Source organism: Gopherus flavomarginatus, chromosome 1 (assembly GCF_025201925.1).
Source record: "Gopherus flavomarginatus isolate rGopFla2 chromosome 1, rGopFla2.mat.asm, whole genome shotgun sequence".
NCBI classification, from domain to species: domain Eukaryota; kingdom Metazoa; phylum Chordata; order Testudines; family Testudinidae; genus Gopherus; species Gopherus flavomarginatus.
Window position 1 is genome coordinate 245,374,109 of NC_066617.1, and position 25,770 is coordinate 245,399,878.

The window sequence follows — 25,770 nt, forward strand, 5'->3', positions numbered from 1 at the left end:
AGAACTATGTGGTGGTGGGTCAGATTCGTCCATCCAGGGTAAGACAATAGAACAGCTGGGGAGGACTGGACTAAGTGTTGCAGCTGCTGCTGTTGCTCTCCACTAAGCTCTCATCTGATGGATAGCATTGTTGACTCGGGGGGGGGAGGCCAACAGTATTAGCCCCAATTCTGGTTTGGAGGCGTGGGGGATGATCAATAAGCCCTCTTGGGCCTTTCAGGCCATTAAGAGGTTGACATGGTAGACTCGAGTGCTTTGTCATCACCCGGGTAAGAGAACGTCATAGCCTACCGGCCCAACTCTTTGGGTCACCTCAAATGTTCCCTGCCATTTGGCCCACAGCTTGGACTTGGAGAGCAACAATAGTACTCAGGTTCTGAGAGCCAGAGATGGGTCCCTCAGTTGTATCATTGCTCCTCGGTCTGATCGGTTTTATCAAGTTTTTGTGAGCCAATCCTCTGAGCCTTCTGTAATATCTACAGGACCAACCCTCTGATCTGAGACTACTCCTCCTCCAAGGTCTCTCAGAGGAGGTCTGGATCCCTCTGAGTTGCCTCCCATATAGCAGTTCAAATGGAGAAAATCCTGTAGATACTTGGGGCACCTTCCACGAACTACAACGCAGGTAGCAGTTTGTCCCGGTATCACAGGTCATCATCGATGAACTTATGGAGAACAGATTTCAAAGTCTTGTTAAACCTTTCTACTAAACCATCAGTTTGTGGGTGGTAGACGGAGATCTTCAGGGAACAAATGTTCAACAGCCTGCACAAAGCCGCTATTTATTGCAATGAAAAATTGATTCCCTGGTATGTTAGTATCTCCCTCAATACCACGGCCGAGGCAAATATTTTCAGAAGTCCCATTGCTATGGTGCGGTAGTTTACCCCAAAGCCATGCTGCTGCGGTCAAGAGTCACGAAGTCTACCATTACCAATATGTGGTGAAACCCTGACCCACTTTTCTCCAGAGGTCCCAGCAGGCCCATACTGATCCTCCCAAAGGGTACTCCCACCCCTGGGAGCCAGATTAGGGGTGCCCTTGGGGATTCATTTAGGGCCAGCACATTGACATTCCGGATATGAAGCACAAAAATCACTCACCTTCTTGTGAATGCCAGGCCAAAAGAATCTAAGGGCCATTCTGTGTAAAGTCTTCTCTTGTCCCAGATGTCTGGCCCAGGGCAATGAGTGGGCTAGCTGCAGCAGACCTCGTCAGAACCTCTCAGATAGCTGCAGCTGTTGGAGTAACTATTGGGTTTGTTGATCTCAGGTTATCTAGTATAAATGGTCATTGTGGACCTTGAAGCAGAGCCCTTGGGGTAACGGTTGGTGCCCCCCTCCTCCTCAGGGTTGGTCACTTGTTCCTATGCACGACTCAACGTGGGGTCTTCTCTCTACTCCCTCATAAAATCTCCTTCAACAATTAGCCACTTGATCCTGACTTCCTCTGGCACCACTGTCTCGACGGAGTATGATTCAGGGCCTTCCAATTGGTCAGGGAGCTCTCCCTCCAGTCTCCTTTTGGCCTAGGAGCCCCCTCAAATGTGGTCTCTGATTTGTTTCCGCTGACATTTGGTCTCCCTACTCATGCATGACCTTCCCAAACCATTGTCAGTCCCATCCCAGGATCATGGTTTATGCTACTGTCATGGCCAGACCGACCAGGCACGTTTCCTTGTGATAGTCAATGTCCGGCTTTACCTTAGTGGCAGGTATGACCGTACATCCCCATGCACTGGAGATATACAGAAGCCTCTGTCCAGTCCAGTGACTTCCCTAGGTTGGCCTGTATGATGTCTGGCTGTACCCTGAGTTGACCAGACCTGTTACTGGGGTACCGTTGACCAGCACAATGATCAGAAGTTCGGGCAGGCTCTCTTCCGGGTCCATGGGCCTGGGCTTTGGCCATCTTTACAATCCATAAAGGAGCAATCGCATCTGAAGTGATCCTCCTGGCCACACTCAGAACATCTGTCCCTCGTTGTCTCCATTGCAGGGGTGTGTCATGATGGTCCAGGCCTGCCAGGTGTGGTTTCCCCCTCCCAGGGTCTCATGCTGGGGTTCCGGGCAGCTCCAGGGTTTGGGGCTACTATACGCAGCCCAGATCTAATCCTTTTTTGGATTTGTACTGTCTCTTGTATGGGTCCCTCCTACAACTCCCAGATTTAGGTGCCTGTAGTCCAGGACCCTCTGCGGCTAAGTAATCTTCCATCAGAGAGACTGCTTCCGCAAGAGTCATCAGATGGGGTCGATGTATAAACTCCTTCCGCACAGGGGGAAGGATCTGCGTAAACGGTTTCAAGATGACAGCCTCTGACATTCATGTTCCCATCAGCTTCTCCAGGTCCAACCATAGCCAGCAGTAGTCCCCGAATCGCTGAGCCACTGCCTGAGGTCAAGCTCTGGGGAAGGTATCTCTCCCTTCGAAATTGCTGATGGACTGTCTTGGGGTTAACTCCGGTGTGGTCCAAGATGACTGCCTTCACTTTGGCTTAATCGAGTGCATCAGTAGGGTTTAGGGTTCTGGTAGGCGGTCTGTGCGGTCCTGGTCAAGTATGGGGCCACTAGGGTAGCCCAGTGCTCAGGAGGCCAGCAAACCATGGTGGTGACTCACTTAAACATGACCAAGAAGGCCTGTGTCATCCTCAAGCCCAATGTTGGCAAGTCTCACGGTAACCCTGACAAGTGTTCTCTGTCTGACGCAGTGGCGCTGGGCAGCCCAGATAGTTGTAAGAGCACCATCATCTGCTGACCCAGGCGCTTCTGTTGGATTTGGTGCTGTGCTGCTAACTCCTTGAACTGCTGTTCTTGGTGCTGGGCCATGTTGTTCCTGCTTGGCCATCTGCTGCAGCAGCTGCGCCTGTTGCTGGGTTGCCTGCTGCTGGTTTTCCAGCATCCATTTTGGTATCCATACTGGCCATGGAGTTTTATCATCGAGTGCTCCCCTTCCTGGCCCTCTTAACAGGACTCAACTGTTAAGGACAGTCAGAGGCTCTGACCCTCTGGGCAGGACAGAGTGAACAATCAATCTAAATCAGGAGTCCCTGGTAGTCACTCCTACTGGTCAGTGCGGGGCTAGGGAAACCCAGGCCCATCCTACTCCACCGGGTTCCAACCTGGGGCCCTGTGAAGCCGGGAAACTCCATATTAAGGTTTCAAACCACGGTTCCCAACACATTCCTTGGGTCACTTTCTACCATAAAGTCCAGCTCGAGCATATCCTCAGCTGGCAGCGGCTCAGCATCCTGGTCAGGCTCCATGGCCAGCTAGTCAGCAGCATAGTCTGAGTCCACGGTCCCAACAGCCTGGTGAGTCAACAGTTCTTCTGCAGTAGCCAGCAGCACACATTCTTCCTTCTCTTCCTCCAGCCCCGACTGATCTGCCCTGCGTCCTTTTATCTGTCCCCTCCACCTGGAGCCTGTGTACCAGGGGTGAGGGTGTATGGTCTCCAGTGATTGGTCAGCACCTTTTGGCCATGTGCAGGGTTGATACACCCCATCATGTACCTGAAAGTCAAAAAGTCCCATAATGAACATATCTGTGAAGGCTGGAAAGAACCACAATGGAAAAAAGCCATTTACAAATCAATTCTGCCTGAACCACCTCCAAAAATGCTGTCCAATACAGCATCTAAAAGGAGCCCCAGTAGGGTGAAGAGGGTTATAATGATAATCTAAAAAATATGCACACCTTCTACACCTGCTGATCTCACTAACCCTTAAAGCAGAAGTCGCCAAACTGTGGGGCACCCTCCCCCAGGAGTGTGCAGAGGAACGTTCAGAGGGGCCTGGCGGGCCCAGGCCAGCCCCCACAGGGGGAGGGGAAGGGAGGGAGCACCTCCCAGACCCCTTGCCCCTGTCCACATCCCCCCACTCAGACCTGCAGCCCCGCTCCCAGCCCTGGAGGGCAGGGGGGGCACAGACAGGGGTAAGGTGGGGATGCAACCTTCACAAGTTTGGGGACCACTGCCTTAAAGCAAGGCAGGGAAGGTAGTTTTCTGACCTGCTTCAAGCAGTTAGTAAGGTAAGCAGCTGCAGCATGGGAAACTTGATAGTCTCAATTCATCTTGACAAAGAAATAGGATTAAATGGGATTTTCTGAAAGGCAATGTTTATATTTAGGGGGCTTGGTTGGACATTACTCTGCTGCCCTAAAGGATAAAATGTGTCCCTTTTATAGACCAGGAAGAGCCATCTGCTCATAAGCAAGTGCCTTCCAAGTATGTAGGCAGGGAATGAGTGCCTTCTCTTAAAAGATCTTTGACAGCTGTTAATGTATGTAACAGGGCCTAGATGCTACTAGGAGAGGTTCCACAGACAAGCAAGAGAAGGAAGGACCCATGTCAAGCTAGGGCTGGGGGAAAAATGCAAAGTCTTTCTTCCCCCACCCTCCTTCTAGCAGCTATAAAGGGGAGTAGGGTACACAGCAGAGCAAAGACATGAGCTTGACAGACAGGCTTGTTGGGTTATGTACTATCACTTTTCTCCCTATCCACACATCAGCCCCTGAGTACAACTGGCCAAATTTGGATAAACCTAAAATAAATGACCATTACCTGGTCTGCGCCAACAACATCCACTTCTTCGCCTACATCTTCTGCTCCACCATCTGCTGAGAAGTCTTCTGCCTTGATCACATCTTCGCTGGAACGAAAAGCCGAGCAGTTTAGTTCCTGGCCTGGAAACACACTTCCCTTTGACGGAAGTTCTACTTAGGAGGTGTTTTGCTTGCGGTGCTAAAAGGGAGGGCAGATTTTAAAGACTGCATGCACATGAAACAAGTTGCTTTTAGGATTCTTGCATACAGTCTTTGGCCCAAAGTGGGGGAAGAGTTTCATTATATTCTGATAAAAATGAATTTTGATTCATGCAACTTGGCATCAAACAACCAAAAAGTGTAAAAAAATAAAACAAACCACCTCTGAGTGTGTCCAGTAAATCCACTTAAGGAGAGTGGGCACTGTCACCCTGAAAATTGCATTTCTGGCTGGAGTTTGTTTTTTCCCTTTTAATCTGTCAAGTGACATCTCAGATTTCTGTACCTGAGATATTACAGAGAAGATATTGCTTTATTTGTCTGTTTCCTTGGTGCATTGGATGGCACATAGAGTCTAGCCAGAAGCCCTGTTCTGTTGACGGTGTTGGGCACTTCTTCATTCCCAAACCCAGAGCTAGGTAGTAACTGGTACCTGGGAAGCCCCTTTTGCTCCCCACAAAAGGGTAGGGAGTGATTCAAATCTGAGGTGAGGGGGCTGGAAAGCCCCATTCTTCCCTCTGCAGTCCTTTCAATGGGACTGGGAACTATAGAAGTCAGGCAGGAAGCCTCCTCTATCTTCTCCAGCTGCCTATAGGATGAGGGAAGTCTGGGTGAGTAGGGGGGAGGGTTGCTCACTCCCTGTAGGTCCAAGAGGAGAACACAGAAGTTGGAAGATAGAATCGAGAGGAGTGAATGGCCCCAGACAACTGCTCTGTAGCAGCACTGAGAACACAAGGAGTTCCCCAAGGCAGGAACTGTAAGACACTGCAGCAACTGCACGCAGTTTTGCAGTCTGCATATTTGAAAAATCCCAGCTCTCGTAGGGGCTTGTAAACCATTTTTCCCTCACCTATGTCTTCTGCTCAGTCCCACTGGACAAAAGACTGGCAGACATTCTTGGAGAGTTGTATCCTGAGACTTTAACTTCTTTCTGCTTTTGCCTGCTGCAGCAGTGAGTTCTGGAGTGCACAGGAAGTCTGGAGTCTTGTTTGTTGTCGCAGTGTGGCTGGTTTCAGGCAGGGACCCTGTAACAGACAATCATAAGAATGGCCATACTGGGTCAGACCAAAGGTCCATCTAGACCAGTATCCTGTCTACCAACAGTGGCTAATGCCAGGTGCCCCAGAGGGAGTAAACCTAACAGGTAATGATCAAGTGATCTCTCTCATGCCACCCATCTCCACCCTCTGACAAACAGAGGCCAGGGACACCATTCCTTACTCATCCTGGCTAATAGCCATTAATGGACTTAACCGCCATGAATTTATCCAGTCCTCTTTTAAACGCTGTTATAGTCCCAGCCTTCACAACCTCCTCAGGCAAGGAGTTTCACAAGTTGACTGTGCGCTGCGTGAAGAACTACTTCCTTCTATTTGTTTTAAACCTGCTGCCTATTAATTTTCATTTGGTGACCCCTAGTTCTTGTATTATAAGAATAAGTAAATAACTTTTCCTTATCCACTTATTCCACATCACTCATGATTCTATATCCCCCCTTAGTCTCCTCTTTTCCAAGCTGAAAAGTCCTAGCCTCTTTAATCTCACCTCATATGGGACCCATTCCAAACCCCTAATCATTTTAGTTGCCCTTCTCTGAACCTTTTCTAATGCTAGTATATCTTTTTTGATATGAGAAGCCCACATACGTACGCAGTATTCAAGATGTGGGCATACCATCGATTTATGTAAGGGCAATAATATATTCTCCGTCTTAGTCTCTATCCCCTTTTTAATGATTCCTAACATCCTGTTTGCTTTTTTGACTGCCTCTGCACACTGCATGGACGTCTTCAGAGAACTATCGACGATGACTCCACGATCTTTTTCCTGATTCATTGTAGCTAAATTAGCCCCCATCATATTGTATGTATAGTTGGGGTTAATTTTTCAAATGTGCATTACTTTACATTTATCCACATTAAATTTCATTTGCCATTTTGTTGCCCAATCACTTAGTTTTGTGAGTTTTTTTTGAAGTTCTTCACAGTCTATTTTGGTCTTGATACTAAACTGCTCAAGAAAGTTATCTGCAAACTTTGCCACTTCACTTTTTACCCCTTTCTCAGATCATTTATGAAGAAGTTGAATAGGATTGGTCCTAGGACTGACCCTTGGGGAACACCACTAGTTACCCCTCTCCATTCTGAGAATTTACCATTTATTCCTACCCTTTGTCCCCTGTCTTTTAACCAGTTCTCAATCCATGAAAGGACCTTCCCTTTTATCCCATGACAACTTAATTTACGTAAGAGCCTTTGGTGAGGGACCTTGTCAAAGGCTTTCAATAACACTATTCTTCATCCTCGCTCTCTGAGACATTGAGAGAATACTTCAAACAGCCCAAGAGAGAGGAAAAAGCAGCATTTGTTACAATGGGTGCAGCTGTGGAAGCTAAAGTCATGGAGACAAAGCATTCATTTTAAAATTCCACTGTGTTGAATGACCCAGCTAAAATCTATACAAAAACACAAAAATAACGGCCAGGTCAGTGGCTCAGTGGCTGATTTTGCACAGCATGCATGAGACCTCCAGCTTAGATTTCTAGGCCCTGACTCTTCCTCCCCACACCAGTGGGCACTGTCAGTGCTGCACAAACTGTGCACGTAGCCCCTCTGAAAAGGCAGACCATCTTTTGTGACATGCTGCGGCAACACCCCATGTCCCCATAGATACTGGGCTCTGAAGTGAATCCCATCAACTCCTCAGATGAAGGAAGGTGTGCAAAGCACAGCCTTGAGAATGGCTGTAAGCCAGAAGGGAGGAATTAAAGGATGCTCTGGAGAGGATTCCCTTTGTTTCTCCTAACATAATACATCCCAAAAATGGCAACACTAAGAATCTATCCTTAGCACTTCTATAAATAATTTTTCATTATCATAGGGCTTTATAAAACGTATCTAATCCTCACAATACCACTGTGTGGAGTCAAGTAATAATATCCACATGTAGACATGGAGAAATTGAAGCAAGGAGGTTAAGTGACTGGCTCAAGGCTACATAAGGCGTGAATGATAGCAGGGACTAGAACAGAACTCGAGAGTTTCTGGCTCCCATGTCTGGGAGCCAGCTCACAGGACCAAGCCTCTCTCTAGTGAATGATGGAAAAAAAACAACTCTGAAGGGAAAAATATAGGGTTTAGAAGGGCAAGTCTACAACAGCCCATGCAGTGCAGTATATTAATGCGATATGTTAAGAAATCCATTTTTACTGAGGACACAACCAATCAGATTTAACAAGCTGGTGGAACTTTCATACCATTCGACAGTTTTCTTTTAAAAGAAGATGTCTTAGATCTGCTTGTGGGTGACCATTCTCTTAAACTGCTGATAACAGAATTCTCCTCATCTTCATTTGCCAGCAAAGAGTTCCTGTACCAAACCAAGGGGTGCCATTCATCTCCTCGGCAAGATGCTGGCTCTGTTATATACCTCTGCAGGTAACTGTACCTGGAGAAAAATGAGAAGTATCAGAAAAATCAAAGTCTCTTCTGTAGCTATCTAGGCTAGGCTAGCCCTTCCTACACTTGTGTAACCCCCAAGGAGATTACCTAGATTCCTGGAGCTCTGTCTGCTGGCAGCTCAGGGAGGGGGAGCCAAGGCAAACTCAGAGTCTGACTGGCAACCAATAGGGAGTGTGATGCCCCTCCCAGGGAGTTCAGGAAAGGGGAGAAGTCATTTTGGAGTCAGTCTGGAGCCAGCCAGGGCAAGGGCAGGACTGGCTGTGTGGGGAGCTGGGGAGTCCCAGGCCTGCAGGCAGGGTTCCCCCTGAGAAATGGCCTCTAGGAACCTGACGGCAGATCCCTCAGCTGGGTCTTTCCTTCCCCACTGATGATTCCCAATTTGTAGCATTTGCTGGGAAACTTCCCCAGCCAGGCTGAGTTCACCCTCCAGCTCCCTAGGGGAGACCAATCACCACCTGGTCAGCTCTGCTCTGGCTGCTAGTCCAGAGAAGCTGCCTGCTGTGTGTGTGACTGGAGGCTGGGCTAGGAGGCTACAGTTTGGATGTTAGGGTAGTTGTATAACCTACACCTTGAGGCCTGCACCCCTTTGTGGTGAGGGCAAATCCTGGGACTAATGCAGCCTGATTCCTGCCTGAGGAGGATCCCTGCCAGCAGACAGCAGCCCCTCTGCAGTGACTGAGTCATCCAATGTCATCCTCGAACCTGAGGATCATTCACGGAGTTTGAGAGTGCACCATCTTTTAGTTAGCTAGTCAGGAAATTTGTTTTGGGGACCCCAACCCCCTACGGCCTGAACTGTGACCTAAAGCCAGGGAGTAAGGGTTTGAGGATTTTATAACCTGTTGCATATTACAACTCTGGAGGGATTTACCACTTCTTCCCACTTGAGTCCTTTGGGCTGTACTGAACCCAGTCAGCCACACAGCTAAACCACTGCAGAGAAGAATTATGTAGGTCAAGGGCCCCAGCAAAGTACGCGTACCAGCAGGACACTAATTTTACATTTGCTACATCAAGTCACGGATATTTTCAATGTGGGCACTGGTGACCCTAAAAATAGTGGTTTCACCCTGTTATGTTGTATTTGTCTCCTGTTTAATATAATGATTGTGTTGAATACATTTTTATGTATTTGTGTTATTTCTTGGAAGTCTCCAACTATCTGGCGAGCAAGTGGGGATTATTCTGTAGTTAGAATTTTCCACCCAAGCTGCCCTGGTGAGCCTACCAGGAAGGAGCGAGGGGGGTGGAGGCACTGCCAAATAATTTCATAGGAAAAAAGAAAGAAGATACACCCTGTTTAGTGGGTGGCGGGATCCAAAAGAACCCAGACCTGTCTATCAAAACCTGTAAGCAGATTGGCATTAAAGGAGGTAACCAGGTGGAGAGGAGCACTACACTCAGGGCCGGCTCCAGGCACCAGCACAGCAAGCAGGTGCTTGGGATGGCCAACAGAAAGGGGCGGCACATCCAGCTCTTCGGCAGCAATTTGGCGGCGGGTCCCTCAGTCCCTCTTGGAGGGAAGGACCTGCTGCCAAATTGCCACTAAAGAATGAAGCAGCAGCGGTTGAGCTCCCACCAAAGTGCTGCCAATCGTGGGGGTTTTCTGTTTTTTCCCGCTGCTTGGGGCAGCAAAAACGCTGGAGCTGGCCCTGGCTACACTTGGGTTTGTTTTACTCTGCTCTGCAATTGGGGAGGCAGAACCAGATCCATCAAGCAACGGAAAGAGGGAGGGCCTGGCTCCCCCTTCCGGGAAAAAAAATCAGTGCAAGTGCTTCCGAAGCTGAAAGATTGCTCAGAACATTACAAACAACTTTTGATTCCCAATAATTAAAGAGCCACATCCATCTTTTAGTCCAATTTCCTACACTCTAGCACAGGGAGAGTAACTGCTTGTTGCTGCTGCCAGGAAGCAATTTACTGGATTGTTCTCTTGCAAGATAACCCCTCCCCAGCAACTGAAAGGTCTAGTCCTGCCTCCTCAATGGCAGAGTGGAAGGAAACCCAAAGAGCCATTCCCTTTGATTTATCAGCAATACAAAATGTGGCATCAGAACTCAGAATTAGGAAGAGGGGGAGGGCTCGATCCCTTCAAGCTACAGCTCATCACTGCCAATCCACCCAGCCTTGTGTGACGTTATGAGTCTGATCTAATGTCTCATTGAAGGATGACAGGGCCAGAAAGAGTTAATTAACTCACAGACTGACTAGATCCATGGCTGAACTTTAGAGACGTGTTAGGAAAATATGTAAATAAATAGAGCTTTGAAATGCAAGTCTGCATTGTTAGAGGTAGAAGGGGAGATGTCTGCTCAGGTCTTGTGATGTAAGCAAATAAATCTTGTCTATACCATGGCTTTAATTCAAAGATCAAAAAGGGAATATTAACATTTAGGAAGATACTTGAGTGAAATAGTATTATTGTCTATGTGTCTCTTTGAAGGTTGTGGTAACTTGTATCTGAACTGTTTAATGCATAAATTATCCTGTGCTAATTGCCAGGATGTTTGGGAGAAAAAAAATTAAGCCTATTGTTTTCTCAAGCCAAAAGGCTGCTGGAAATGTATAAGAACCCTGGGACACGATCCTACTTCATCTCAGATCTGCTTTGAGTTTCAAGAAGGGGAAAACTTAAGCCATAAGGACTGAGATCCCCAGTCATTGACTGGAGTCACCCTGAATATGGAGATTGGATTATAACCTATGGACTATTTCTAAAAGGACTTTTGGAAACTACAAGCTCATCTCTACTATGTATCTGAACCTCAAGAATTGAATTCAAGTCTGTACGTATATTGATCTTTTAACCAACACTCACTCTCTTTTCTTTTAAAATAAATTTTAGCTTAGTTAATAAGAATTGACTAAGTGCATATTTTGGGTAAGATCTAAGTTATAATTGGACCTGGGTATATGGCTGATCCTTTGGGATTGGAAGAACCTTTTCTTTTATATGAGGAGATAGGATTTTCAGTAAGCAGCATCATATCTGACATGTGTGTCTGGACAGCGGTCTAAGGCTGGGCACTTTACAGAAACTGTGGTGTTTGAACTTCTAAGTAACCAGGGAGGTACTATAGAAGCTGTTCTGTGCTGGCTTGGTAAATCTAAGTATTGGAATAACAACCAGCTTCTGGGGTTTGTCTGCCCCATTTTGTTTGCAGTTCACTCTAATTGAGTGACCTCAGCCAGCTCCCACGGGCAGCACCGTCACAGCTTGTTAAACCAGATCTCACCTTAGAACACACACACACAGTGAACATTTTATAAATTTTAAAATAAGTAATTATATAATAATTATATTCATTATAATTTTATATTGTTATTACTACTCTAATTCTGAAGGCAGCCTGGAAAATATCAGAGCTTTCATCAAAACAAGAAAAGACAGTTCTGGGAGGACAACTCATATGATTAGAGTCATGCATCCTGGAGGCAATGGAGACTCAACATACTGATTATGTAATATGTTGGTTTCAAACAAGTGTGTATTGTAATTAATATTTTAGGGTCTAATTCAACTCTCATTGATGTCAATGGAAACACTCCTATTTTCAGGGATCAAGACCTTAGCACTGTTTTTTATGTAATAAATTGTTTCTAGGTATATTTTGTGGCAAACACCAACTGACAAGTAAAATATTTTACCACTAAACTCCATATACTTAGAACATGTTGGCTATACCCCTTTCTAACAAATGTCCTTATTCTCCATATCATGTGTTATAGGTGCATTCACGAATGTTATGCAGGTCTGTACACCAGTCCTGTGCCTGATTAATAATAAAAATGAAAATAACCAGATGTTTCTTTTCAAAAGTTCATGTTGACTTAAAACATTCCATCCTGTAATTTATGGTGCAACTAAACCTAAATATTTCTAAAAGGAAATATAATCTCCAGATCTTGCAAGTCATTTTGAGCCTCCCAGAATAGAAACTGTTACTTTACAAACATGGCTTGAATATAGAGTTGTAGATAAAATTGCAATTTTCTCCTCCTTAAGAACTTTACTGTTTTTCATTTATTTCCAACATAGGCGGGCAAGTCAGACAGCTGAAGGTAAATTCTAGGAATGTTTCTTGCTTGGTTCCTCACAAGAGTGGTCAAAAGATGAGCAAACTAGTAGTAGGGATATTCCTGCTTTCTTGGAATATATCCACTGGAAAAAAACTAGACACGGCCTTGGAAAATCACATGAAAATTTACCAGCCTGTCCATCCTGCTGATGAAATATTTTCCTTTATCATTAAAAAAGAGTTACTCTCCTAATACAAATTGGTAAATGGATTAACAGGAATCCACCTGGGGGTGGGAAAGATCACCAAATGGAAGAGAACAATTGCTTAAACCAAGGCCACATTGTGACGGCGGAGTTAAACAGAAGTTTGTGGAAGGTTCAATCTAGTAGTACACACAAGAGATTCTAGCTGGAAAAAATATAACTAGTAGTAATTACCCTTTCTAGACTGATCTAAATCACACAATCAGAGGTCAGAAAAGGGAATCTGCACACTGCACATTTTTCTCCTGCACATTGCATTTTTATATCTTATTCATTTCTCGATATGCATTCTATGTGTAACTGAATCCTGAATACATTTTGTTTGTCACGGACTAAGAGTAGCATGAGGTTAAACATCTTACCACTCTTAATCCTTGGCATACATGAGTCATTTGAAGCTCTCCATGAAAGATCAGTTCTAACTGAACCCAGGCTGATGCTATAACCAGTAAACTTAAGAATCCAGTAGTGAGCAAGTTACACAGGGCATGGCAGGATGAAGGCAGCATGCTTTTTTTCCTACTTTCTGCCTGGTTTCTTCTCTGACATGAAAATTTTATCTATTGGCACTATTATAAATTGCCCAGAAATTCACCATCATTTATTCATATTTAATCATAAGCATCCAAGTCTTACAAGATACTTGTTTCTTTGAAAGTGCAAGAGGGGGTTCTTTTATTTCTACTGATTTTACAAGTCAGATACATAAAAAGCTGCAGAAGTCAAAGTTGGAGTTCCACTGACTAAGGAAGAAAAGAGAAGAAGGAATGGAATAGAAGGAACTAAGGGACAAAAAGGAGGAAGGAGCTCCTGTGGTACCAGAGATAGAGAAGAGCAGAAACTGAGGAAGCAGAGTCTATGGGTTTGTCTACACTTAAAACGCCACAACAGTGCTGCTGTAGCATTTAGTGAAGAGATTACCTATGTCGACGGGAGAGTTTCTCTCATGTAGGTACTCCACCTCCCAAAAGGAGAGATGCCCTCTTGTCAACATAACGCTGTTTACACCAGGGTTAGATCAGTCCAACTATGTTGCTCAGGAGTGTTCTGACTGGATTCTCCAGACTCCTGAACGACGTAGTTATACAGACATAAGTTGATAGTGTATACCAACCCTAATGGACACAATCATGTTCCTCTGTACTAGGATACAAAATAGCCAGAGCCACAAGAATAAATGGCCCAGTGCTATGTTATAATTTTTTAATATTTACATTACAATAGCATCCAGAGGTGCCAGTCAGAACCAGAATCCCACGCTGTCAGGGACTCTACAAAGATACACTGAGACATTGTTCCTGCAGTGAAGAGCTCCATGCGACACATTTTGTACCAGAATCCTCAGAGAAGCTAGTCTGCCCCAGTCATATGGATTGTGGTTTTGGCTTCTTCCATTCCATTGTCACTGTATTAGCTCGATCTCAACCTCTTCTGCTTTGCTCGAGTACAGAACTGAAAATAACGCTTGAGACCACCCTTAAAAAAATGTTCTATTTGCCTGCCAGCAAATGTACCTCCTTCATTCACACATAATGTTAACACCATTTTCCCCCAGGGCCTTTTGTTTTTTATTCAGTTGTAATTATGGCTAAAAACTAGATTGGGTATGTAGATGCATGACCCCAAAAAACTGCTAGCATAGACTGAAATAGAGAAGAAATCAAAACTGGGAAAGTGTCCAATCATCCACACTTCTGATGGGAAACCAAACAGATTTCCAAAGTCGACCAGACAGGGAAGTGCTTGAGCAATTCTTCCAACAATGCAGATCAAGCGATCCATTATACAAAGATACACTGTAAAAAACTATCATCTAAGTTCACTTGTCTGGCAATAAGCAATGAAGGTAACTTACACTAATCTTTTGTCAGGCTTTAGTAGCTTATTGGAGAATTCACTGATGATTAACAGAAAGTTTAAATTTGGAGGCAGGCATTTCCCTTCCACTCCAGCAGCTCCTTGAAAGGCAAATTCAATCCCTTCTCTATTAGAGGGGAAAAAATAAGAGGGACAAGGTAATTTCACAGAGAAAACAAACAAAGGCAATGCCATGGACCATATATGGTTATGTGGCACATACTTGTGTATCATGGCTACTGATTCTCTGGATTTCACTTGATCCCAGCCAAATGTCAGTGAAAAGCGACGAGCAAGTTCTTTAATGTTCGTGAAAGAAGAATCCATGCAGTTGGTACTACCATGGGTTTCTGTGTGTTTCTGAAACAGCTGCAAAACCACAGACACAAACATGTAAATTTCCAAGCAACAAAAGCACAAGAAGAACACATCAGCCATACAATACTTACCTCATGTAGAGAGAAGCTTTGCAAAGGAAACGGACAAGCGCAAAACACACTCACTTGGAACAAACCTCAGAGGTCTGAGCACTGCACAGGGAAATATCTGCAAAGGATGTCACTCTGTTTAGCAGGTCGGATGCCCTCCCTACACCCATAAGCCTCTAGTCCTGCAAAGTGATGAGTGCCTTCAATTCCCACTGAGATCAATGAATCTGGTCAGAGGGCTTAATCTCACCCTGAGGGTTAGAGAAAATCAGCATTGATACACTGTGGCTAGTTTTGAAAGAGAGGCAGCAATGCTTGCCCACGTAGCTGAGGGCAGGACTGAGCCAACAGAGAGATGCAGACTTTATTACTAATTTTTTTTTAATAGAACATGTAGGTAGTTTGTTCCCTTCAACCTGCAAATTTTGAAGGTCAATGAAAGACCAACCTGGGCCAGTTGTCTATGTGATATGTAACAGGCTTTCTGACTATGTGGGCAGAATATATGTGGCCAAATGTAGCTCACCCTCACTTTATCTCATATTTCAGGGGTTGGGTCGTGGATCTAAGCTCCGGGAGAAGAGTGTGAAGTCAGCAGAGCTCATGTATCAGCCACTCTAGGAGGAGTCCGCTCTGCAACTTAAGAGTATGACATGGATGCTGGGAGAATAGATGTCCATGAGGAAACCAGGCTAGAGCAGTTTCTAAAACAGATTATCAGACTCAATGCTGCTATAGCTATAGCAGAGTTGGTGTAACTAGAGGAGCAGGGGGCATCATCACCTGTGTCCAATTTCTTCAATAAACATCTAATTTAAATTCTCTAGTCAAGCATGGAAACAATGGGGGCCAGATCCCAGAAGGCACTGCCCACCTCTGGAGAAATGCCAACCACCCACAATTGCAGTGGGAGTTGAGGCTGCTCAGCACCATGTAAACAGAGGCCCTTAATCAAAGTCTTGCAACACAAGACATTTGCCACAGTCCATGAATATTAACAATCCTAAAAGATCAGGTATTTGGCAAAAAAATAATTACGTTTTTACTCTTAGGCCAAAGGGCTCATAAAGTGCTTTTACAATGAAAAGCACTTACATGAATTCAAGAAAGTGACTTTTTCACTGCCTATTTAAATTAGTTTGAATAACTAAGACAAGGTACATGGAAAAGTATAGTGTGGGGATGGCTTTCATTAGAGTCCCTTTCCTTCTGCATTACTTTTACCTGCTGCAGGCAGAGAATCAACGTCCTGGCACTCTGGATTTTGTTGTTATGCCTCGTCCTGCTCAGAGTTTCTTTAATTATATCTCCAAAATCATTGTAGGTCTATTAGTGCAAAAAAACGTAAGAGAAACATCACTACCTTACTACAGCTTTATGAATACACAATACCTGAGGGTACACACCTGATACAAAGGAAAAACAGAGACTGCTAAGAAAAACTGAACAATTCATAAAATATTCCAGATCCTAGGTATCTTGCTAAAAGGAAATTTTAGTACATGTTTTCACAAGGATAATTTTATTTATGCTCCTTTGTAAAGTACTGTGAGATCTATGGATGAAAAATAGTTAAGTATTGTTCTGACAGGAGGACTGAATCTGTGAGTTGGAAACAGAATATGGAGCTTTTCACACCTAACCAATGATTCACACCCAGCCCTGGCCACGTGGAGACCAAGTGTCATCACCAGCTGATGGCTGTTGAAACCACTCATTTCACTAAAGTTTAGAGTGATCCTAGTGACCAAGTGTCACTGTCACAAATGGCACCTCTCTGGCAGTCTGTACAGAAGCCAACGAGTTAATGAACAGGGAACTAAATTACCCTGTCTCTTAGTAATCATTCATTCTACTCTGAGGTACATTAGCAGAGCAGTAGGGAGAAGCCTGCACTGCTACTGTTCATTTCTGCAACCATTTTGTGCATAAACAGATGACTCTGGCCTCCAAAGCTGCTAATCCAGCACCTTCCACAAGCACTAGAGGCATAACTGCATTTTCAAGGCTAAGTGTTACCTTCATATAGTGCTTATAGATCTCAGCAGCCGCAGACATCTCCACCACGGTAAACACAATTAGCTTGCAATAGACTGCAAGAAGACTCCGCCTCCTGTGCAAATCATTCAATTTGTAGCTCTCCTTTTCCCTCTCCTCCTCTTCCGTCAAGTCTAGGGAAATAAGCATGCTAAGGCTTTGTTCTAACATTTTACTCAATGTACTTTATTTTTAAGGCCAACTTTAACCTGAATAACACAAACTCAGCTGTTCAGTCAACTCTCTAAATAACAGACACTATCCTTTCTAAAGGATATAGGTTTATTTCCATTTCAAAGCTCACAGCTGATGACAGTGCAAGCTACTTATTTGCATATCCTTTCTATTCTGATCTTTGTAGGGATTTCACATTAAACCAGTCAGAATCTCCCTGTAAGATCCTGGCTATAGGATCTGGACAGGACCAAAACACGGAACACAGAACAAAAACCAAACACATATGACAGAAAAAGACCAGTGAACCATATCAACATCTTTTCCTTAAAATAAATCAATGCCAGTGCCCAGCACTCAGTGCATGAGTAACTCCACATACACAAACCAGTATGCACAGCCTGTGAGAGAAGAATTCAGTTGCAAGTTTCCAAGTGGTTATCAACACTGACATTTGACATTTACTGGGGCAGGTCATTTTGTTCTTTGCGTGTAGAGTGCCTAGCACAATGGGGTCCTGGTCCATAACTGGGGGCCCCAGGATTACTTCAGTACAAATAATAATAAATTTGGGAACCAATTGCTTTTACGGTTTTTGCCAGCCCGGTTGCTGGAGGTGCTTGGAGAGAGTTACCTGCAGAAGGAAAGCCTGAGAGGGTTAAACTCTTGCCTGGAGTGTATTCTCCCTCCTCACTGCCATAAAGCTTCCCTGATCTCTGACCTAGGAATCCCACATGACCTGTTTCTGCCTCTCAAACCCAGCCTCTGGCCTAGGAACCAATGAGAGGCAGGTAGGCTGACCAGGAGTAAATGACTGTCAGGGTCAGAACTGACATTGGGCAGCTGCCAGATAACACAAGCAGATGGGCTCAGGGGAGAGAAAATACAAGGAATCACTCCTGGACGAAGGAGTTTGTTGAGTTTACTGTAGGGGAGACAGTAAGACAGTGAGTTTGGAGGGGGAAGTTGGGACCCTTTGTTGGGAGGACTGAGGAATTGAAAATATGTTTCTCCTCATGTTCAATTCCTCAGAGCAAGTTGCTGGATGAGTATCATAGAACTGTAGGCCTGTAGGCACTGAAGCAGACTAAGGGCTTGTCTACATCAGAAAGTTGCAGCGCTGGTGAGGGAGTTACAGCGCTGCAACTTAGGAGGTGTACACATCTGCAGGGCACCACCAGCGCTGCAACTCCCTGTTTGCAGCGCTGGCCGTACTCCCGTTTTGTCTCGGGTGTAGAGGATCCAGCGCTGGTGATCCAGCGCTGGTAATCAAGTATAGTCACTTACCAGCGCTTTTCTTGACCTCCGTGGAATAAGCAGGTATCCCAGCATACCTGAGGAAGCTCGGTAATCAAGCTGGTCTCCTTCCCCGGCTTGCTCTCGCGTTCCCCGAACCCCGAGCAAGCAGGTCTCCTTCCCTGAGGTTTGCTGGGTGGTTCCGGGAAGGCGAGAGCAAACCGGGGAAGGAGACCAGCTTCGCCGCGGTTTGCTCTCGCGTTCCGCGAACCACCCTGCAAACCGCAGGGAAGGAGACCTGCTTGTTCGGGGAACGCGAGAGCAAACCGCGGCGAAGCTGGTCTCCTTCCCCGGTTTGCTCTCGCGTTCGCCGAACCCCCGAGCAAGCAGGTCTCCTTCCCTGCGGTTTGCAGGGTGGTTCCGGGAACGCGAGAGCAAACCGGGAAAGGAGACCAGCTTCGCCGCGGTTTGCTCTCGCGTTCCCCGAACAAGCAGGTCTCCTTCCCTGCGGTTTGCACGGTGGTTCGCGGAACGCGAGAGCAAACCGCGGCGAAGCTGGTCTCCTTCCCCGGTTTGCTCTCGCGTTCCCCGAACCCGAGCAAGCAGGTCTCCTTCCCTGCGGTTTGCAGGGTGGTTCGCGGAACGCGAGAGCAAACCGGGAAAGGAGACCAGCTTCGCCGCGGTTTGCTCTCGCGTTCCCCGAACAAGCAGGTCTCCTTCCCTGCGGTTTGCAGGGTGGTTCGCGGAACGCGAGAGCAAACCGCGGCGAAGCTGGTCTCCTTTCCCGGTTTGCTCTCGCGTTCCCCGAAACCCCTTGAAGCCGCCCAACAGCGCTGCAGTGTGGCCACATCTAACACCACTTGCAGCGCTGGTTGCTGTAAGTGTGGCCACTCTGCAGCGCTGGCCCTATATAGCTGTACTAATACAGCTGTAACAACCAGCGCTGCAAAATTTTAGATGTAGACATGGCCTAAGTAAACCTAGACCATCCCTGAGAGGTATTTGTCTAACCTGTTCCTAAAAACCTCCAATAAGGGGGTTCCCACAACCTCCCTTAGAAGCCTATTCCAGACCTTAACTACCCTTATAGCTATGAAGATTTTCCTATTATCTAACCTAAATCTACCTTGCTGCAGATTAAGCCAATTACTTCTTGTCCTATCTTCATGGAGAACAATTGATCACAGTCCTCTTTTTAACAGCCCTTAACATATCTGAAGACTGTTATCAGGTCCCCCCTCAGTCTTCTTTTCTCAAGACTAAACATGCCCCGTTTTTTCAACCTTTCCTCAGAGGTCAGGATGTCTAAACCTTTCATCATTTTTGTTGCTCTCCTCTGGACTTTCTCCAGTTTGTCCTCATGTTTCTTAAAGTGTGGTGCTGTCATAACATAATTCCCAGATTTGGACCTTAGCGTTCAAAATATGGGTGTTAGCATGAAAACCTCCAAGCTTAGTTACCAGCTTGGACCTGGTAAAGCTGCCACCACCCAAAAAATTAGAGTGTTTTGGGGCACTCTGGTCCCCCCAAAAAATCTTCCCTGGGGACCCCAAGACCCAAATTCCTTGAGTCTCACAACAAAGGGGAATAAACCATTTCCCTTCCCCCCTCCAGGTGTTCCCTCCCTGGGTTCCTGGAGAGATACACAGAAGCAAGCTCCGTGAATCTAAACAGAGGAATTCCACCCTCCCTATTTCCAGTCCTGGAAACAGAAGTACTTCCCTCTTCACCCAGAGGGTATGCAAAGTCAGGCTAGTAAATCTAACACACACAGATTTCCCCCTGACTTCTTCCTCCCACCAATTCCCTGGTGAGCACAGACTCAATTCCCTGGAGTTCCCCACTAAAGAAAAACTCCAACAGGTCTTAAAAAGAAAGCTTTATGTAAAAAAGAAAGAAAAAATACATAAAAATGGTCTCTCTGTATTAAGGTGACAAATACAGGGTCAATTGCTTAAAAGAATATTGAATAAACAGCCTTATTCAAAAAGAATACAATTCAAAGCACTCCAGCAACTACACACATGTAAATACAAAAAAACCAAACCTATCTTTGTACTTACAACTTTGAAACAGAAGATTAGAAAGCAGGAGATAGAAAAATCCTTCCCATAGCCGAGAGGGACAGACACAAGACAAAGAACTCAGACACAAACTTCCCTCCACCCAGATTTGAAAAAGTCTTGTTTCCTGATTGGTCCTCTGGTCAGGTGTTTCAGGTTACTCCTTTCCAGGTGAAAGAGACGTTAACCCTTAGCTATCTGTTTATGACAGGTGCCCAAAGCTGGACACTACTCCAGCTGAGGCCTCACCAGTGCCGAGCAGAGCAGGACAGCCACCTCCTATGTCTTAGGTACAACACTCCTGTTAATAAACCTTGGAATGATATTAGCCTTTTTCACAATGCTTACTCAATTTGTGATCCACTATCATCAGTGATCAGGGCATGGGTGGACGTGCCTAGTGGTCCAACCAGGAGTCTGGCCTAATGGTTAGAACAGCTGTTGGTGCCTAGGGTCAGAGGTCAGACACCACAGTAAGAAATCGGATCAGGGAGTTAGAACTGGGTTACCTGGAGTAAGGCAAGGCTGGGTCCAAGGCAGGGTCCCAGGCAAAAGCAGGGCTGGAACAAGGCGGGAGCAGGACTGAAATCAAGATGGGAGCAGGAGTATCGCAGTTGTGGGCAAACGGTTTGAGCAGCCACTGAACTGTTAAGAGCTCATCTGCTGACCCTTCCAACTGATCAAGTGGTGTAGCCAACAAGGCAGCCTACGACAGGCCCACTGCATTCATTACGGTGCCCAGAGACTGGCTCTGTTGCAGGCCTCAACGCCTGATCCACTATAACCCCCAGATCCTTTTCAGCAGTACTACAACCTAGCCATTTATAACCCATTTCGTAGTTGTGCATTTGATTTTTCCTTCCTAAGTGAATTTAATCTTGTTGATTTCTGACCAATTCTCCAATTTGTCAAGGTCCTATCGCCACATTCTTGGTGCCATAAAGAAAAAACAGTTACCCACCTTTTAGTAACTGTTGTTCTTCAAGATGTGTTGTTCATGTCCATTCAAAGTAGATGTGCGCGCACTGCGTGCACGCCAGTCGGAAGATTTTCCTCTAGCAGCGTCTGTAGGGTTGGCCCGGGCGCCCCCTGGAGTGGCGCCACCATGGCGCCCTATAAAGGGTCCTGCCAACCCTCCACTCCCTCAGTTCCTTCTTGCCGGCACTCCGACAGAGGGGCAGGAGGGTGGGTGTTGGAATGGACATGAATAACACATCTTGAAGAACAACAGTTACTAAAGGTGAGTAACTGTTTTTTCTTCTTCGAGTGGTTGTTCATGTCCATTCAAAGTAGGTGACTCACAAGCCTAACCTTAGGAGGTGGGGTCAGAGATCACTGCTGACTGGAGTACTGCGCGACCAAAGGCTGCATCATCCCTAGCCTGGTGCGTGATGGCATAGTGAGACGAGAACATGTGGATGGAGGACCACGTGGCCGCTCTACAAATCTCCTGAGTCGGAACCTGAGCCAGGAACGCCACAGAGGAGGCCTGCATCCTAGTGTAGTGGGCCGTGACCAGAGAGACAGGGGTCTTAGCTATACGGTAGCATTCCCGGATGCAAGTCGTGATCCATGAAGAGATTCGCTGAGAGGAGACCGGGAGCCCCTTCATCCTTTCTGCCACTGTGACGAAGAGCTGAGTTGAGTGTCTGAACGGCTTGGTACGCTCTATGTAAAAGGCCAAGGCCCTGCGGACATCCAGGGAGTGTAGCCTCCGCTCTTCGCTGGAGGCGTATGGTTTTGGATAAAACACCAGGAGAAAGATATCTTGTCCCATGTAGAACTGTGAAACAACCTTGGGTAGGAAAGCCGGATGAGGTCTAAGTTGGACCTTGTCCTTGTAGAAGACTGTGTACAGGGGCTCAGACGTTAACTCTCGAAGCTCCGACATTAGTCAGGCCGAGGTTATCGCCACCAGGAAGGCAGTCTTATACGACAGGTACAGCAGGGAGCACAAAGTCAGAGGCTCGAAGGGAGGCCCCGAGACGACGGAGAGGACCAGATTCAGGTCCCAAGCAGGGGTCGGCTGACGCACGTGCGGGAAGATCCTGTCCATACCCTTGAGGAAACACCCAACCAGAGTGTTCGCAAATACCGAGGCACCTCCCTCTCCTGGATGAAAATTGATATGGCAGCCAAGTGAATGCGAATGGAGGAAAGGGAGAGGCCCAGTTATCTTAGGTGAAGCAAATAGTCAAGGACAGCTGGAATTGGTACCCCCAGCGAGTCGAGACCCCGCTGACCCGACCATATGGAGAAGCGCTTCCATTTAGCCAGGTAGATGGCCCTAGTTGACGGCTTCCTGCTACCCAGCAGCAGCTGCCTGACCTGCTGGGAGCACTGCAACTCCACCGGGTTCAGCCATAGAGCATCCAGGCTGTGAGGTGAAGGGACTCGAGGTTCAGATGGTGGAGTGAGCCCCGGTCCTGCGTGATCAGGTCTGGGAGGAGGGGCAGCGTCAGGGGCGCCTGAACGGACATGTGCAGCAGTGACGTGTACGAATGCTGGCGCGGCTACACCAGAGCTATCAGGATTACCCTGGCGTGATCCCTGCGAACCTTTATAAACACCCTGTGTATCAGGGGGATCGGAGGGAAAGCATACAGCAGACCGTCCTCCCATGGCTGAAGGAAGGTGTCCGACAGAGACCCCCGACTGTGGCCCAGAAGGGAGCAAAACCGTCGGCACTTCCTGTTTTCCCTTGAAGCAAACAGGTCTAACCGGGGAAAGCCCCAGAGCTGGAAATTGAGCGCACCACATCCCATCGGAGGGACCACTTGTGACCCTGGAACGAGCGGCTGAGGGTGTCCGCCACATCGTTCTGCTCCCCCGGAAGATAGAAAGCCATCAGCTGAGTGGCATTGTGAACGCAGGAATCCCACAGCACAATGGCTTCCCTGCAGAGGGGAGAGGGGCGTGCACCCCCGTTTGTTGATATAAAAGACTGCTGCCATGTTGTCCGAAAGGACTGAAACACACCAGGTGAGACCGGAAGGTCAAACGCGTCAGGTGGACCACTCTCAGCTCCCTGATATTGATATGCAACTCGAGGTCCTCCGTCCACCACAAGCCCTGCGTCCTGAGGCATCCCAGGTGCGCTCCCCAACCTCGATCCGAGGCGTCTGTCACCAGGGAGAGGGAGGGCTCCGGGGCAGCAAAGGGGACACCCATGCAGACTTCCCACGGGTCGAGCCACCACCGTAGCGAGCTCAGCACCAAGCGGGGAATGGACACCACTGAGTCCAGGGGGTCCCTGTCTGGGCGATAAACTGTCGCCAACCAGGACTGCAGCGGGCAAAACCGGAGTCTAGCATAGACCACCACATAGGTGCATGTGGCCCAGCAGCCTGAGGCAAACTCGCGCCGTGGTGACTGGGGCGCGGTTCGGTCCGAGGATGAGCTCGGAAATTGCACGGAACCTGGACTCCGGCAGATACGCTTTGGCGGGTGTGGAGTCCAGAACCTCTCCTATGAATTTTATTCATTGCGTCAGAAACAGGGTAGATTTGGCTTCGTTCAAGAGGAGGCCAAGATCGAGAAAGGTCCTCCTGATGAACAACATCTGGGTTTCTACCTGCTCCTTGGAGCGGCCCTTTATGAGCCAGTCGTCCAGGTAGGAGAACACCTGGATGCCCCGCCTGCACCGGAAGGCCGCCACGACCGCCATCCACTTCGTGAAGACCCTGGGAGCAGCCAACAGGCCGAACGGGAGCACCGTGAACTGCAGATGGACGTCAGCCACGACGAACCTGAGGTACCGACGGTGCCGTGGAATTATGGCAATGTGGAAATAGGCGTCCTTTAAGTCGAGGGTGGCATACCAATCTCCTGGATCCAGGGAGGGGATGATCGAGGATAGGGAGACTATGCGGAACTTGAGTTTCCTCACAAACTTGTTCAGCTGCCGCAAGTCTAGGATGGGTCTCAGGCCCCTTTTGCCTTTGATATGAGAAAATACCGGGAGTAGAAGCCTTTGCCCCTGAGCTCCCATGGGACTTCCTCTACCGCCCCTGCCTCCATGAGGGACTTCACTTCTTGAATTAGAAGTTGCCCATGAGACGGGTCCCTGAAGAGGGACAGGGAGGGAGGTTGGTGGGGCGGAAGGGAGGAGAACTGGATAGAATATCCCCTCTCTACCGTGCGGAGCACCCATTTGTCCGACGTAATTCGGAACCAGGCTTGGTAGAAGTGGGACAGACGTGACCCAAAGGTAGGGGTGGAGGGATCTAGAGTCTCGATTGGTAGGTCGCCCTCGACCGTACCATCAAATAGGGGGTCTAGGCCCAGATGGTGGTCTCGATTGGCCAGACGCCTGGCTGGAGGGGTGGCGCTGGTGACACCTCCTGCCATTTCTGCCCTGCCTGCGCCCCAGCTCCTAGCGAGTCTGTGGCTTGTATGGGCGAGGGGCCGCCTGCAGCCTAAATTGTCTGCGCTGGGTCGCGGGGATATGCAAGCCCAGCATGCAAAGTGTGGCCCTCGAGCCCTTTAAGCTATGGAGATGTTTGTCCATTTTCTCCAAAAACAGCATCTGCCCTTCAAAGGAGAGGTCTTGAATCGTCTGCTGGACCTCATAGGGGAGGCCCGAGACCTGGAGCCAGGCTCCCCGCCACATGACCAGGTCTGTGGCCAGGGTGCGCGAGGCTGAGTCCGCCGCATCTAAGGCGGCCTGGAGGGAGGCTCGAGAGATCAGTTTGGCCTCCTCCACTAGGGCCGAAAACTCTGATCTCGAGTCCTGGGGAAGGAGCTCCACAACCTTCAACATGGCCGAACATGTGTTATGGCCTTATTGGCTTACTATTGCCTGTTGTTGGCAATGCGGAGTTGGAGTCCCCCCGTGGAGTACACCTTTCTACCAAAGAGCTCAAGTCTTTTTGCGTCCCTGCTCTTCGGTGTTGACTCCTGAAACCCTTGATGCTCCCGCTGGTTAGCCGCATCTACTACCAGGGAGCCCGGGGAAGGGTGGGCGTACAGGTGTTCATGCCCTTTAGAGGGGACGAAGTAGTGCCGCTCCATCCTTTTGGTGGTAGGGGCAAATGAGACTGGTGTTTGCCATAGGGTGCGGGACGTATCATCTATAGTCTTTATCAGCAGGAGGGCCACCCTGGATGGCCCTGAGGGGGCCAGAATGTCCACTACTGGGTCCGCGTCCACCTCAATCTCCTCCGCTTGGATTGCTAGGCTTTGAGCTGCTCGCCGAAGCAATTGTTGGAGGATTAGAGTGTCTTCTAGGGCCATGCCGCAGCCGTGCCTGAGACTTCCTCGTCCGGGGAGGAGGACGAGGATATTACATGGAGCGGCCCTTCCTCCAGTGCATGCGGCCCCCCGGGGTCCTGCGGCACACGGTACTGAGGTTGGGGTGCCGGTTCCGAGTCTAAATGCTGCACCGCGGCCAATACTGGGGATGCCAGTGAGCGACTTGGCATATCATGTGGTGCTGGTGGAGCCCGAACGAAAGCCATTGCCGGTGCCGCT

At 47.6% G+C, this 25,770-nt stretch overlaps 1 protein-coding gene across 7 annotated transcripts in view; it reads right to left on the minus strand.

The window, feature by feature from the left end:
• Positions 1–1,847: 1,847 nt before the first annotated feature.
• The window catches only part of LOC127032191 (cohesin subunit SA-2-like), a 98,397-nt gene continuing 74,474 nt past the window's right edge, over positions 1,848–25,770 (minus strand). For 6 of the 7 annotated variants that reach the window (XM_050919233.1, XM_050919214.1, XM_050919223.1 and 3 more), the window contains 8 exons: positions 16,808–16,959; positions 16,013–16,114; positions 14,584–14,729; positions 14,359–14,487; positions 8,014–8,204; positions 5,608–5,782; positions 4,558–4,645; positions 1,848–3,508 (listed from right to left, as the gene is read on the minus strand). In XM_050919233.1, coding sequence (XP_050775190.1) covers positions 3,269–3,508; positions 4,558–4,645; positions 5,608–5,782; positions 8,014–8,204; positions 14,359–14,487; positions 14,584–14,729; positions 16,013–16,114; positions 16,808–16,959 — 1,223 coding nt within the window. In that variant the 3' untranslated portion in view covers positions 1,848–3,268. The remainder of the gene's footprint in view (positions 3,509–4,557; positions 4,646–5,607; positions 5,783–8,013; positions 8,205–14,358; positions 14,488–14,583; positions 14,730–16,012; positions 16,115–16,807; positions 16,960–25,770) is intronic. The other variant, XM_050919252.1, reaches the window with a different exon arrangement.